The sequence below is a fragment of the Electrophorus electricus genome, chromosome 4 (assembly GCF_013358815.1).
Source record: "Electrophorus electricus isolate fEleEle1 chromosome 4, fEleEle1.pri, whole genome shotgun sequence".
NCBI lineage: Eukaryota > Metazoa > Chordata > Actinopteri > Gymnotiformes > Gymnotidae > Electrophorus > Electrophorus electricus.
The window spans coordinates 15,499,850-15,514,235 of NC_049538.1; the positions used below are offsets into that span (position 1 = coordinate 15,499,850).

At 40.3% G+C, this 14,386-nt stretch overlaps 2 protein-coding genes across 2 annotated transcripts in view; one reads left to right on the forward strand and one right to left on the reverse strand.

The window, feature by feature from the left end:
• Positions 1-775: 775 nt before the first annotated feature.
• On the forward strand, positions 776-8,132 carry acadl (acyl-CoA dehydrogenase long chain). Its single transcript, XM_035525437.1, is given in 13 exon segments — positions 776-822; positions 945-1,180; positions 1,638-1,806; positions 2,189-2,317; positions 3,511-3,675; positions 4,074-4,140; positions 4,390-4,548; positions 4,784-4,806; positions 4,952-5,033; positions 5,135-5,230; positions 5,759-5,886; positions 6,479-6,556; positions 7,084-8,132. Coding segments are annotated over 13 exon segments (1,473 nt in total). The 3' UTR covers positions 7,178-8,132.
• A 97-nt stretch (positions 8,133-8,229) lies between these two features.
• tnfaip8l3 (tumor necrosis factor, alpha-induced protein 8-like 3) overlaps positions 8,230-14,386 on the reverse strand; it is a 25,980-nt gene continuing 19,823 nt past the window's right edge. Inside the window, exon 2 of the mRNA XM_027009835.2 lies at positions 8,230-10,386. Coding sequence (XP_026865636.1) covers positions 9,824-10,386 — 563 coding nt within the window. The 3' untranslated portion in view covers positions 8,230-9,823. The remainder of the gene's footprint in view (positions 10,387-14,386) is intronic.

Genomic DNA, 14,386 nt, shown 5'->3' on the forward strand with positions numbered 1-14,386 from the left:
CAGTTCCTTCATGTGGCTGATAGTAAATAGGTATATAATGTTAGGCTGTAGGTGGTTTACTGCTCACCCCACAATAAAATCTTTCACAGTTTCCTATATTCAGATTCCTCTCAGTTGTCATTGCGATGAAAAGAATTTCCACAGATGACATGAGCAAGTGTTGTACTTTAGTTCTGATGAGAGAGAGAGAGAGAGAGAGAGAGAGAGAGAGAGAGAGAGAGAGAGAGAGAAGTTCTTTGAGAGCCCAACACAATCCTGGAGCCTCACAAACTGCCCTCTATTATATAATGTGATCCAGAAAACTTGCATTACTCTGAGTTTATTCCCATCAGAGATATTGGATTGGTGAAGTCACTGGAAAAATCAAGCAACATAGTCCCATGTAACTGGGTTTGTTCAGGTGTTAATAGGAGCATGTAGATCTACGCATCATCCACAGGTGCCAGGTAGGTCCACTTGGACAAATCTCTCAAGAGCCTTTGTAACATGTGAAAAGAAAGCAACTGATCTGTACTCTTTAAGAATGCTGTGGCACCCAATCTTTGACACTAGGACCACGCATAAAACCATCCAGAGACAAGTCACTCTCAGCAGTCTCAGGAACAGTGAAGTGGATAACGTAGGCTAGCACAGAGTTGCCTGGTACAGCACTGAATCACTCTGGGACATCATTCTGTCAGGCTTTGCGATCAGCTATTAGCAAATAATGTTAGCTATGTGGCTAAGTCCAGGTTCATATTTATACAGCGTAATTACAATTATGCATTAGTCCAACATGGCTCTCAAACTGGCTTCCTCATCCCATGTATATCAACGATTCAAGTGTGAAAGGGGCATTTGATTCCAGTCTGTAGCTTCATTCTGTAGTTTTTTTTTTCCAGCTTGTCCCTATACTCATCTTTCCTCTCACTCGAAGACTTGGAAATCCTCTTCTTCTTATTCAGTGTGTCCTTCAGGTCTGCTGTGTTCTACGGTTGGCTGCTGAGGAAGCAGCACACTGTTATCAAGGAGACTCTGCACTCAAAAGTTTATGTAGTCTACAGTACAGTGGCTCACTTCATCATGGACCCCCCCACACCATGTGTGACTCACAGAGCATGTTCCAGTCTGCCTACTCCAAGCAATCCTGCAGAGACTGTTCAGCCTACTTTGTACATTTCCACAGTCCTGGCTGTCACAGGCAACCACTCATTATGAGACTGTATGCAGGAGTGAGATGCATGAGGATGTGCTCAAATCTCCCCGAGTTGCAGCCTTATATACCGATTTAACATTATAGCAAGTTTCGTGTCCTATTTCCTCTTGCTATGTTATATAAGGTAGGGTAAATTTGTGAAACAGAAAAACGAGTACAGGCTCTGAAAATGACAATACATGATGTTAGATAAGTTAGCCCTGTTAAACATTCATCTACCCTGAATACCAGCTGTCAAGACCTTTTATAATTTGGTGTAGTTCTCATAAGGCAGGTTGAGAAATGTGGCAAACATGGACAGTGGACCTAAATGTTTGTTCAGCATATAAACGCATGCATTTAAATATATATTGTATGTAATATTGTTTTGTATCTATTGTATGTAGCACGGTTTTGTGAAGAGCAGTGTCATTGCATCATTGTCTTTGACTCCATTTCCCAGAATGCCAGCACACACAAGGGGAGGCTGCTGCTCCCGTTCGTCCTGAGACCTCCATGGCCAAGACATTGATGGACATCGGAACACAGTGTATTTTCTAGGAGGAGCATGACTTTTTCAGACAGAATGTACAGCGATTCTTCAATGAGGAAGTGGTGCCTTACCATGCCGAGTTAGTGTGATGTGCTTCTCACTCTCAGCTTTGACCTTTTTCATAGATTTACCAGTTTTCTTTTCTTGAAAGTTTGTGAATTTGAAAAACAACCTTGGAAGGCCTTGGAAATTCTAAAGTTTCTTTACGCTAAGTATCAGTTGCACTGAATCAACTGAATATTATGATGACATTTTTATTACATTATTTACTTGAAATATAATGCATAAGGATCTTCATCATCTTGTGATCATATACCTCAAGAGCTTCAGGACTGCATATCAGGATGAACAGGACTGCATGTAAGGATGAACTGCTCAAACAAACCCAGTACTTCTGTCATATATCATATAGATAGCAGCTTCTGGTGAGAGACAGATCATTTAAAACATTTTGTGTGTACGTGGGAGAAAGCTGGTGCGGTGAGCCGAGGAGTGTGGGAGAAGGCGGGCTCACAGGGATTGTTGTGTGTCTATACTCCTGCTGAGCACGGGAGAGACCTGCTCTCTGCTGCCATCGTGTGGGAGGAGCAGTGAGTAGCTCTCGTTCACTCTGTCTCTCCATCTCACTGGTCTCACCATCAAATATGTCTCTGCTCCATACCTTGCACCTGTTTTAGCTGGTTCTTTCACCTGTCTCTTGGAAGTCTCTCTCTCTCTCTCTCTCTCTCTCTCTCTCTCTCTCTCTCTCTCTCTCTCTCTCTCTCTCTCAGCTTTCTGTGGTTTTATTTGTCTCTCTTTCTCTTGTATTAGGTTGACTCTCTCACCTGTGTGCATTTTACCTGTGTATTGCTGTCTGTCTTCCACAGTCTACACTCATCAGCTACTTTACTGGAAACACTTACACTGTAACCACACTCACACCACTTTATTAGGTATGGCTGTCTGATGGATACAATTACAATTACTCTTCTTCCCCATTCATCACCATCAGTTTCCTTACACTGACATTGTAGTGGCATGGGTGTAGATCTTGAGCACAACCAGTTTATCAGACACAATGGTGTCACTGGGATTTTCAGACATCACATCACTACTGGGTTTTGTATACTACCCCAAAATACCAGTTAAGCAGTGGCCCTTTGTTCAGAGACTGATTATTGATGAAGGGTATTAATGAAATGCTGGAGCAGGGTAGAAAGTCCTTTCCTCAAAGGGCTGATGTGACTAGGTCTCTTTCAAACCTAGCAGGATCGCAACAGTTTCCATTTGTTTGATCAACACAAATTGTCTACATATAGTTCCCCATGTTAATGACCAACCAAGCTGTTCGCATGGTCAAATTTATGATTATCATCAACGGAATTGGGCTACATGCAGAATAGGCTTGCATACACATAACACACATCAGTGGAAAATACTTCTTAAGGGGCCTAGCCGATATTCACCCACATGTAAAAGACTTTTGAAACTGGCTGTTTCTAGTAAATAATTAAAAAAAACTTAAGCAGCACCATAAATTTTCTAAGAAAACTACTACCTGTGGAACATTGTCACATCCTTTTTTTCAAAAAAGAACTGAAAGGCTGTGCACACAGAGCTTCCCTATAAGAATCAATGTTACGGTATATTTGTATCGGGCATACCAATATGGTGGCTCGGCTACTTCTAGTCCACTTAGCTTTCCCTGGTAGTTTATTGTGTCAGCTCTCCAGTTGTTTATTGCACATTACTGTACGTAAAGGTTCTGAAGTGCAGTGTTTTTGTTTGTCTGTATGTATTCTAGAATGTACTCTAACTGCTCTGGCCCTGGGTTCTCTCTATACTCTGAGATTGTAATGCCATACATCTCCCACTACGGCACCCAGGCTCAGGTGGAGCTTTATATTCCCCAGATGGCTGTAGGCAAATGCATTGGCGCCATTGCCATGATGGAGCAGGGTGCAGGCAGGTGAGCCTTCACCCAATCAACAGGTCCTGGGAAAACACCCCCATTGTCTGTCCGAAAGTCCTTTGGACCCGGGAGGACTTGGAAACTGAAAGAATTTACTCTACAGGCCTGATACTCTGTCCCTGCTCCTCCAAGCCTGGTTCCTGCAGAATTTACAACTTGCCTTTACATACGAGTCAGGTTTGCTGACGCAGTGAACTAATTGTTCAGTAATTGCAAAAACCTGGACCAGGTTTAGATTCAGTGGCCAGAGTTGAGTAATTAGGGCTCCATGTCTTTTCTTGATATGCTGTCTTCATTTTATTTTCAATGTGAGAGAAGTGCTGAATGGAAAGTGCTCTGTGTTATTGCCTTCATCTGCTTGGTACCAGTAGTGATTTCATATGTGTGTCTTTAAGTGATCTTCAGGGAGTGAAGACTTATGCTCGAAAGGATGGCTGTGACTGGATTCTGAATTGAAATAAGGTGTTGCTGAGTTTGTATTCATACGTTGTGAAAAAAGTTTGAAAATATGAAACATTTCCCACTAGACAATATGTTTTTTACTACACTGTAAAGTTTACAAATAAGGAAAAAGTAAAGCTTAATTTACTGAGTGGCAAGTTAAATACAGGTGCCCGTCTTCCTGTCTTTCTTGCTGTCATTTATTTCTCTCTTTCTTTCTCTAGCTCTATCTCTTTCTAAATCACACTAACAGGGCTGTTTCTCTCTCAGGTTTTTATCACCAATGGGTGGATGAGTGACCTGGTGGTGGTGGTTGCTGTAATGAATTGCGATGCTAAATCTGTGGCACATGGCCTCAGTCTGTTGCTGGTGGAGAACGGCACCAAGGAGTTTCACAAGGGACATAAGCTCGACAAGATTGGCCTTAAAGCTTAGGTACACACACACCCACACACACCTCTGCATATGCCAAAGCAACTAGATATATGGGTACCCAGTTTAAATATGTACTAGCACTGATTTTTATGAGTAGTAAAGTCCTCAGTGATGAATGAAGTCTCACAGCAATAATTTCTGTCAAGATGGACTGGAGGACAGGTGGAGGTGTGTGATTTACGCTGCTGATTTTACCGTTTGATGTGATTGGCTTTATATCGACCTGTAGTGCACCTGGAGTAATTTCTTAGTGTAAAGGTCTATGTCTGATCACTAATACAGTAAATGCTTGGCAATAATTGCAGGTTTCAAATCCAGCTGGTAAACTCTGGTTATAGGCTGATTTTTCTCTCTGTGTGTTCATAGGATGATTTTCCTCTTCTGTGTTAATCCACAGGTCACGGCTGGGGGAAACCAACATGGATGAGCTTCTTCAGGTAAGAGACAAATTCATTACAGGTGGAGAAAGCAGTCAGAAGGTAAGTTTACATGGCTAATAAATTGGCAAAATAACCCCACCTCTATATCCCCACTTCCCATCTCTCAATTTGTTGCTTCTCTCTAGTTCATCTCTCTTTAGGAGAGATTTATTATTGCTATAATGGCCCTTGCCGGCTCTGAGTTTATGTTCGAGGAGACACAGAACTGTGTACTACAGAGGAAGGCGTTTGGTAAAGTATTGCTGACCTGCAGATGAGAATGAACGAACATGGTTCCGACGTCGGAACCCTAATATTAACAAAGTCAGAAAAGGCTGAGTACATATCTTGAGGAAACCCAGCCTGAGCTGCGCTGTTATAGTTAAGGAGATGCAATCGTGTCTGGGAGAGAGAACTAGACTGGGCTCACACTGAATATTTCCAGCACAGTGCTGTGTAGGTGGTTGAAGTTGTGTTCCATGAACTGTGCATGGGTGATCATGTACTTTCAATGTGGCAAAAAATCTTTTGCAAAATGCATAAATCAGGCCTGATCAAAGAGTGGTTTTCAAATTTGTTTTAAAAAATTACCTGTGGGTATTACATGTTGTTTCTAATGTTTGATTAAAATCTACATTTTCTGTTTCTCTTTCAGTTCATTTCAGTTCAGTATGTTTTATTGGTATGAACATATTCAGTTACAATATTGCCAAAGCATAATTAATACAACAATGAACTGTCCCCTTTCTCTCTCTCTCGCTCTCTCTCTCATTCTCTATGTATAGATGGTTCAGCACAGACTGGCTGAGCTGAAGACAAAGATTTGTGTTGGTTGAGCCTTCATTGACAACTGCCTGCAGCTGCACAGCAAGGGTAAACTGGATTCCAGCACGGAGTCTAGGGCCAACTACTGGTGAGTTTCCTGCTTTGGAGCCTCAGGCAGGAAGTGCAGAAACACCAGCTTGCTTGGCACAATGCACTTTCATTTCTTTTCATTGTTAATTCTTATTTATCTTTTATCTTTACATATTTAATTTTATTTTACATTAACTTAAAAAAAGAGTTTTGTAACTCTTTTAGTACATTTAGGTCAATTTTTAGCGTTTTATTTTGCTTGAGTTCTTTTGTAACTCATTTCCTGCCAAGACTTTTCTGAGGTAATTGACCTCAGGAGGTGCCAGGCTTTATTATTTAATACTTTTTCCTTCATTAATTCTGTGTCTGGGCAAAGTACTTTGAATTGCTGTTGTGTATAAAAGGTGCTATACAAACAGGTATTGCTTTGGTTTTGCTCTGCCTTGCTACCATCACAAATGGTGAAACATTTGATATGCTTAAAACAGATGACTTTTGCAAGGAATTCGCCCAATCTTACCAAGATGAATTATATAATTTTCAATAGATGTGTACACACTGAAAAATAGAAATATTATGCCTTAATAATTTGTGTGTACAAGCTTTTCTTCTATTACCTTTCCTCTCTTCTCCTCTCCTTCCCTCCCCAGGGCATCAGATCTACAGAAAAAGGTGGCCACACAGCTGCACGGAGGGTGTGGCTACATCTGGTAATATCCAATTGCCAAGTGAGTGACATACTCAGATCATTTACATCCTGGCTTACATGGGCTCCAAGTTCACGACCTTAAAACCAGATGTTACTGTCTCTCCTTACAACACTTCCTGTTGGTCTTCACCTTCTTTAATTTCCTCAGGCATGCACCTCTGAGCACAATTAACATGCGTTTACCATCTCTGTGTGTATGCATGGCAAGCAGGGGGCAGCATTTTTCCAACAAGGCTAAATGCTGATGGTTTTTCTACTCACTGTGTGTGATGCACCTATTATCTTATCCGTGTGCCTGTATGCAACCTTTATCTTCTTCTCCCACTCCAGGTTTGCATGCCATGGCTGTGACGTATCAAGCATTGCTCACATTCTGAAATGATCTAATGATCTACTGTCCCCAGTGTCTGACTGTCAGCTGTCACTGCTGACATGACATTCATAAGAAAAGCACTGTGCCTGTTTGAACCCCTCAAGCCCTGCTATGGGGCACACCTTTGCGAATGCATCAAGCTGAACATTTATGTGTTGGTTCCTCTTGCCCAGGGCTTTCGTGGATGCCCGCGTTCAGCCCATGTACGGTGGCACCAACGAGATCATGAAAGAGCTGATTGCACACACCATTATTAGACACAAGTAAACAGGATGGTAGTATGTTTCGCAGAAACTGAAGGTTCAGATACAAGAAGCTGGTTTGTGATAGTTTTGCTTCAAAGCATATTTGTGATATCTTTTTACCTTATATACAAACAATAAATACATTTAGCAGTTGGTGAGAGCCGACCCAGGGAGAGCCAGTTTAAGAAACCTGATTGGCCTTACCACATTAAGGCCAGAGATATTGAACATTTATTTAAAAACTCTTAAAAATATTTAAATTATTGCCAATATAACGGTATTTTCTAACACTGTGCAAATTATTTTCTAACATTTGTACAAATACCTTCAAACACATTTTAGAAATTATTTCCATTAAAAAAAAACACATGCAAAGCTATTTCTCACTTTTGAGTGTTTTGTAATAATTGTAATACACACACAAACACACACATAGACACTAACTCCAGTGACAACAAAATCACATAAACACTGCAACATATGATAATAGGTGAAGAAACATGACACAATGCACACACAGTTACCACAGAAGCAAGAGCTGGAAAAATAAAAATACTGGCTCTGCTTCATGTAGCTATATAACATCTGATGCTGCCAGACTTTTTAGAGATTGGCATAGCCCAACCCCATCTATTCTAGATCTCAGTTTAACTTTGAATCTAGAATCCTCTTAAGCCAAGCTAGGGCCCACCCGATTTGAGCATTCAACATTTGGAACATTCAGTATTGAGTTATCTTAACTGGAGGATTCTAGATACATCGGTCCAGGTCTAGATAAACCAGTCCAGGTCTAGATACACCAGTCCAGGTCTAGGGCACAAGAGTCGGGCACTGTAATGCAATAGTTAGAAATGCTTTAAACTTTCCCTGGCAAAAACATTTTCTAATTTTCAAAGAGAATAGAAACAATTAGTATAATTTAGCACAATATGTTGTACATCTTAAAGAAATTCTGTAATATCTGGAAATGCTCTACACCAGGAGAATTCCAAACCTCACATTCATCTGAGTTGGGCTCTTCAAATCAAAGCATTTTGTGCTCTTACCCTTAGACTTTTTTTTTGTTAATTGTGTGTGTGTGTGTGTGTGTGTGTGTGTGTGTGTGTGTGTGTGTGTCAGCTGGAGTCTTTCCCCTGCTGAACTTTATCTGTAGCATTTTCTCTCATATTTTATCATCAGTAAAGGCAATGATAATATGTGACCCAAAGATGCAGTTTTCATCTTAGGCAAGAAACATACATCCTGACACCCGAGCTATATAGCTCAAACTGCTTGTGGATAACATTGGACTCATATGCACTGCCCTCACTCAGCCTATTTAGTAATTTGGTCTAAATTTAGTCTATACAATTTTGGATGGAATGCATGTCTTTTTGAACAAAGCCTTTTAATGAAACAACTGGTTTTATGATGTAACAGCTCTATCTGTCGTGGTGTGTATCAAATGGAACAGAAAAAGAACTTTGTTTCTAATGTGGTATTACCGATCAGAACACATCAGGACACATTTGGACTTTTCTAGGCACATTGAGGTTGACTAAAGCCAAAAGCAGAATGCGATGTTCTTTTTCCAACACTCTAGAGAGATAGCTGGGCGCACTAGAGTGGTTTTTGTTTGCTGGACAATGTTGGATCAGAGGATGTTGGATTTGCTGCATCTTCCCAGCATAGCTGTCTTTTTAATAAGACAGCAGTGTTACCCAAGAAACCTAACTGGGAAATTACAGCTAGCTGGCACTGGTCAGAGACCAGATCACTCACTATTTATTTTGGCCATCACTGCGCTAACTCTGCATGACACAGGCAGTAACCTAGCTGGCTAATTAGTGTAATTGAAATGATGTCTAATGACAAAAGGATACTAGTGTGAGTTCAAAAGGAAAGTTTAATTAAAGAGATTGCAGCTTTGCAAGTGCACACCGGGCTTATGATTGGGAGCTTGTCAAGAAGACATTCACACACACTTAACACCCACACATGCTCCAGGTGAACGGGTGTGGAATCATGTGGAGCAGTGTTTGTGAATCCCCCAATCCCCCAGTAAAAAGGGCTCTGTGAGTGTGTGTGTGTGTGTGTGTGTGTGTGTGGGCGGGGTGGCATGTCCAGCAAGAGAACATGGAGGCCCCCAGAATATATTTCAAACCTGTATGGTACACCGTAATTATTGTTGTTATTGTTATTTATTTTTGGTTTGCGCTTTGTTCAGCCAAGGTGTTAGTCATATTTGCTCTGAAAGCGTGTGGAACAGTGGGTTCAGTGATGCTCATTATGCAGGATAGGCTTTTCAAATCAGACGTTTTATTTTTTCAGAGCTCACACCTGTGAGTGCGCGCACACACACTGACACAAATGCACGCACTGTAGCCAGTTTTACATTGCTGTGCTCCTCTTGAAGGACTGGTAGCAGATGACATTGCACAGTGCACATGAAGAACACAGGAGCCCCTACAGTGATATACACACGCACACAGAGGTTTGGATACAACCACATCAAGGCATTGTGATACTCTGTCTCTCCCACTGGAAAAAAAAGAACAAAAAGAAAATACAATCCATTACTATGGTGACTTGGTAGAAAAGGAGTGTGGGCAATAAACAGCGAGCAAGAAAGGAGGAGATGACAGAGAAAGAAAGTGAGGAAGCCGGGGGGAGGGGGTGCAGGAGCTGGCTAAAGCACCCCCTCGTCCAGGAGTTTGTTTATCCCATCGCAAATCTTCCTCAGGTAAAGTCTATAGTCCTCGTTGGAGCCATACAGCTCGGCGAGAAACTCCACATCGGCAAAGTGGTTGAAGACGTGGTCGATGCGGCCGTGTGAGCGTGTTGTCAGGTGGTGCTCCACTAGTTCGTGGAGAAGGTCCCTACACTCCAGCAGCAGCTCGGAGAGGATGCCGCGGTCAAACGTGTACTCCACCTCATAGAAGCTCACCACCGTCATGGCTGCCTGGTTCATCTTCTTCTTGAAGCGCTCGACCGTCTCAAGCTCCTCCGGGCTGAACTGGTGGTTGCGGTAGAGGATGCCGATCTTTAGTGCAATCTTGATGACGTCCTTAATGATCTTGTGGGCCTCTTTCTTGCTCTTGGTGTATTCACGGCTGGCCTTGTACAACTCATCGAGGATCTCACTGCTGGTGTCGTCGGTCAGTAGGTTGGCCACTGCCATGGTAGCCATCTTGCTCAGGATCTTCTTCTGGGCTTGAAGAGCCAAATTCTTGGAGTTGAAGGTTTCTGGCCCTGTGAGAGAGAAAAAAGATAGACAGAGAATGAATATAAATTACCCCGAATATAAGATTGCATCTTTTCTTTTGCACTGACTCTTAAGTTAATGGAGATATTCATAAATAGGAACTTGGCTTGTCCAATCACTCCAGTAGTATTTGTTTACACACATTCATTATTCAGAAGTAAAGAACTCAGCTGGTGTTTCTGCCAAACTACATATATCTGTGGATAAGGGGCAAGCAACTTTATTGTGACTGCCACTCTGTGACATCTTCCAGAGACTAAAATACTGTGCTCAGATCTTGAGCCAAGTATGCATTTGGGCCAGTGCACTTAAAATCATTGAATCCTCTCACTTTAAATGATCAAATGTTTTTTTTCCAGTGTTGTGACATGTAAATCTTTTTTGACCTTCACAATAAGCTGAACATTTTGCTGTAGACTGAATTATTAGCATTTCCACAAAGTCTACTTAAAACATAATTCAGTCAAAGCTGAGGTATAAAAAGCTTACAAAATAAGGGAGTCTGTTAATGTCGTTAGGACAGAAACCTAAATATAAATATAGGTTATTGGTCAAATATAGGTCAAATATTGGGTATTCTAAAACACTAGGTTTGGTTTCAGGACAGACCAAAAACTATGCCTGCAGTGAAGGGGAGGAAAGTGAAGGGAATGACTGCTGTGTGTGTTTGTGTTCGTGTGTGTTTGCATTTCCATGTCTAAGAACCAAGTTTATTTGCCATGATAGTGATCTGAGTTGTGAAACTCGTCAGATTGGCAAATTGAATCTGATTGTGTGCTATCCCTGCCAAACATGACTCATCAATAATGGTACAAAACAACCGTTGTTTCTAAACTTCCTTGTTCCAATTCCATGTTCAACAACCTGGCCTGTGTGTGTTAGGTGGGAGATGTATGTTTTGTGAAGTCAAAGAAAGTTTTGTGAAGTCAAAACTCTACTCAAATTCAAGTTCTGTGAAAAAAATGTACTTGACCAGACCAGTAAGATTCCTGGAACACCTAAGTGTTGTTTGGCAAGGTTTCTATTTGCCTACCGCCCGCAAAAGCACTGTAAATTTGAGGCGACGTTCACATTGTAGGTAAAAGTTGTCCAAATCCGATTTAATGACTAAATCCGCTTCTTATTTATTTGTTTGTTTGTTTATTTTTTGTTAGGCTGATCACAATATTTTTAATGTAACCTATATTTAACAATCTGAGCAGATTTTAAAATGACCTGCATTAACAAAAGAACAATGCTTCATGTGGCACATGCATCCAAAGGTAAACTGTCAAACTTTTCTTTAATCTTTACTTCTAGATTTTTAACTTTTCTTTGACACTGCAGCCAAGTTCTCCTATGGCCATTTCTTACGAAGTATTTGCGATAAGTGCCTTCTAATTTTGTTAGTACAGAAACGTCACACAAAATGTTTGGTATCTTAAAAGCTACCTATCATGACACTGAAATCCTCCCTCCCTGTTGGAGAGCACACCCACTGGACCACCAAACTGTCAGCGGAACGAGGAGTAATGTTTTCGCCATCTGAGTGATTGTTAAATATGACAATCTTTGGATTTATAATAGTTAAAATTTTTTAATTCAAGTGTTACTTTTGAAGGGCTTATGAGCCTTACATGTTTTATTCAGTGTTCATTCCTACTGTAAAGTTGTGGAAAAAAAGATAAACAGTTGTTCATTGTGGCTTATGCTCGTTAGCAATCTGGCAAATGCAAAACCACAATGAGTAGCTAAATTTGCACTGGGGTCATTTCAGCAGTTGAAGAAATTCTGTCTTTTTGACATTTAAATGAATAATATATAGTTTGCAAATACATAAAAATAGCAACACAGTCTACTACATACATTTTTCAGTAAATACATATTTTTAAATAAATACATTAAAGGTCTCTAATCTAGTAAAATTTCATGTCCATGAATTTAACTGAGGGACAATTATATTAAAATGAACAAACACTTTAAAAAATGAAAATATAAAAATGTTTTTGTTAAACACTTCAAACTTTAAAAATCAGTAGTAATGCAAAAATAAGGCTATAAACATGTCCCATTTTCTTATCAAGTCTGTACTGATGATGAGAAAACTAGAAGACGTTATAGCCACACGATTTAGGAAGTGAAGTTTTATTATTAAAAAGAAAAGCATTCAAAGAATAGTAAGTTATTTCTTTCCCTCTTATCTTTTTAATTATGCTTTTGTACATTTTATTCTTTTGAACCTGTCAACTCTATTACACTTAAATCATGCAGAAAATAATAAAATATTTTAAATTCAGCCACCTATGAAATTGTTATTAAAAGCTTATACATGATTATATGTTTGACCTATGTGTACCGAACCACATAGCTAGCTATTGCAAATCTAACATGATATTTGTCAGCCCTTCTCATTGTCAACCCTGTTACTGTTCTTTTGTAACAGGGTTGACACTATTGAATTGTAATCATAGCCAGGTCACAAAAAGCATAATTTGTCCACATTAAGTTAAAGAAATCTAAATAGGCAAACAAGATCTCATTTCAATTTACATATATTTCATTGGTATGGAGCCAGTAACTATGGCACGGAGGCCTGCTGACCGTGGGAGAGGTCAGCAGCATTTGAGGGGAAAAAGTAAACCATTTATGAACTGAATGAGAGAGTAGAGACTGAAATGCAGAACTTCCCAGCAGGAGTGTCATATGAAGGTAGCCACAGCACCCATTATTTAATTCTAGTTCAGGCAGGGAATCAAGGTCAGAATGTGAGAATTTTTATATAACCATTTTCCAACTTCTTTTGACCCTTAGCATTTAACAGAATGTGCCTTTAAGGCTGACATGTGGAAATGAGCTCTGTTCTGATTAGCTGTCCTATATTGTGTTTCATTCAAAAAGCACTCTGGGTAGAAACTGTGTTTACGAGTTTAGCATTAATTGGTGGGGCTAAATTGCTGTAGGAAAAAGGAGTGGTTAATCAGAAGGCAGATAACAGGCATCCCACAGAGAAACTTTTTCCAGATGCATCTTGTAACTAGCAACAACCTGGAAGACTACAGAGGTTTTGTGTGACACAGCAAATAATGTGCACATGTGGAGAGTGCAAAGAATTTAGATTGAGAACTTTCCCATTCAACAAAATGGGAGCAACAAACGTTTCTGTGACAGTGTTGCATGCTCTCATAACATGCACATATACTGTATGTAGGAGCGGAAGCAGAAGCAGTTTGCTTTTGTTTGATTTCCCAATCAAGACTGAGAGCTCCCTCAGCACTATGGCAACATGTTGACCTAGTGCTAAATAACACATCAGGACCACATATCTTGCAGTGTCATCACTGAAGTACTTCACTGAAGGCAACTTCTTTGTTCAGCAGCACATTTGGGGAAAAGGGCTACAAGGAATTCTTTTGGAGACAGTCATGGGAATAGGGCACCTGATATGTGTGTGTGTATGTGTAAGAAAGTACTTCAGTGCAGTTGTTACAACACCCAGGAGTTCAGTTTCAAGAAACCAAAGACATCAGTGTCCTCTGTCAGAAATGCAGTTAGACAGCCCAGAGGTTACTGGAAACTGGTGTATTGTAAAATATGAATTTTCTTTTTACCATGCAATGATCATGGACACAGAATGCACTAGTAAAAGGTATGTACCATATAGGAGTCAGCCACTTCTTCTGACCATTAAGGGTAGATGTGATATGGTGCCCCAATGATGACATCATTTGGTTGATTCCACCACCAAAGCCTGTTGTTACATGCTATATTGGTTGACCGAGATGCTGTTCTGAGCTTCAGAAGTAAATACTAACATTTCAGAAAAGTAAAACCAAACAAGGAAGTTACATAATATACTTTCATACATTTTTTAAGCTTTGGCCTTTTTATGAAATGACATTCACTTTTGAAATACGTGTTTACATGTAGCTTGGTGACCTTACAGACTCACCAGATGGTGAAAGTGTGTGATCTTGTAGTGTGTGATCTGATGCTGATAAGTCATGTAGT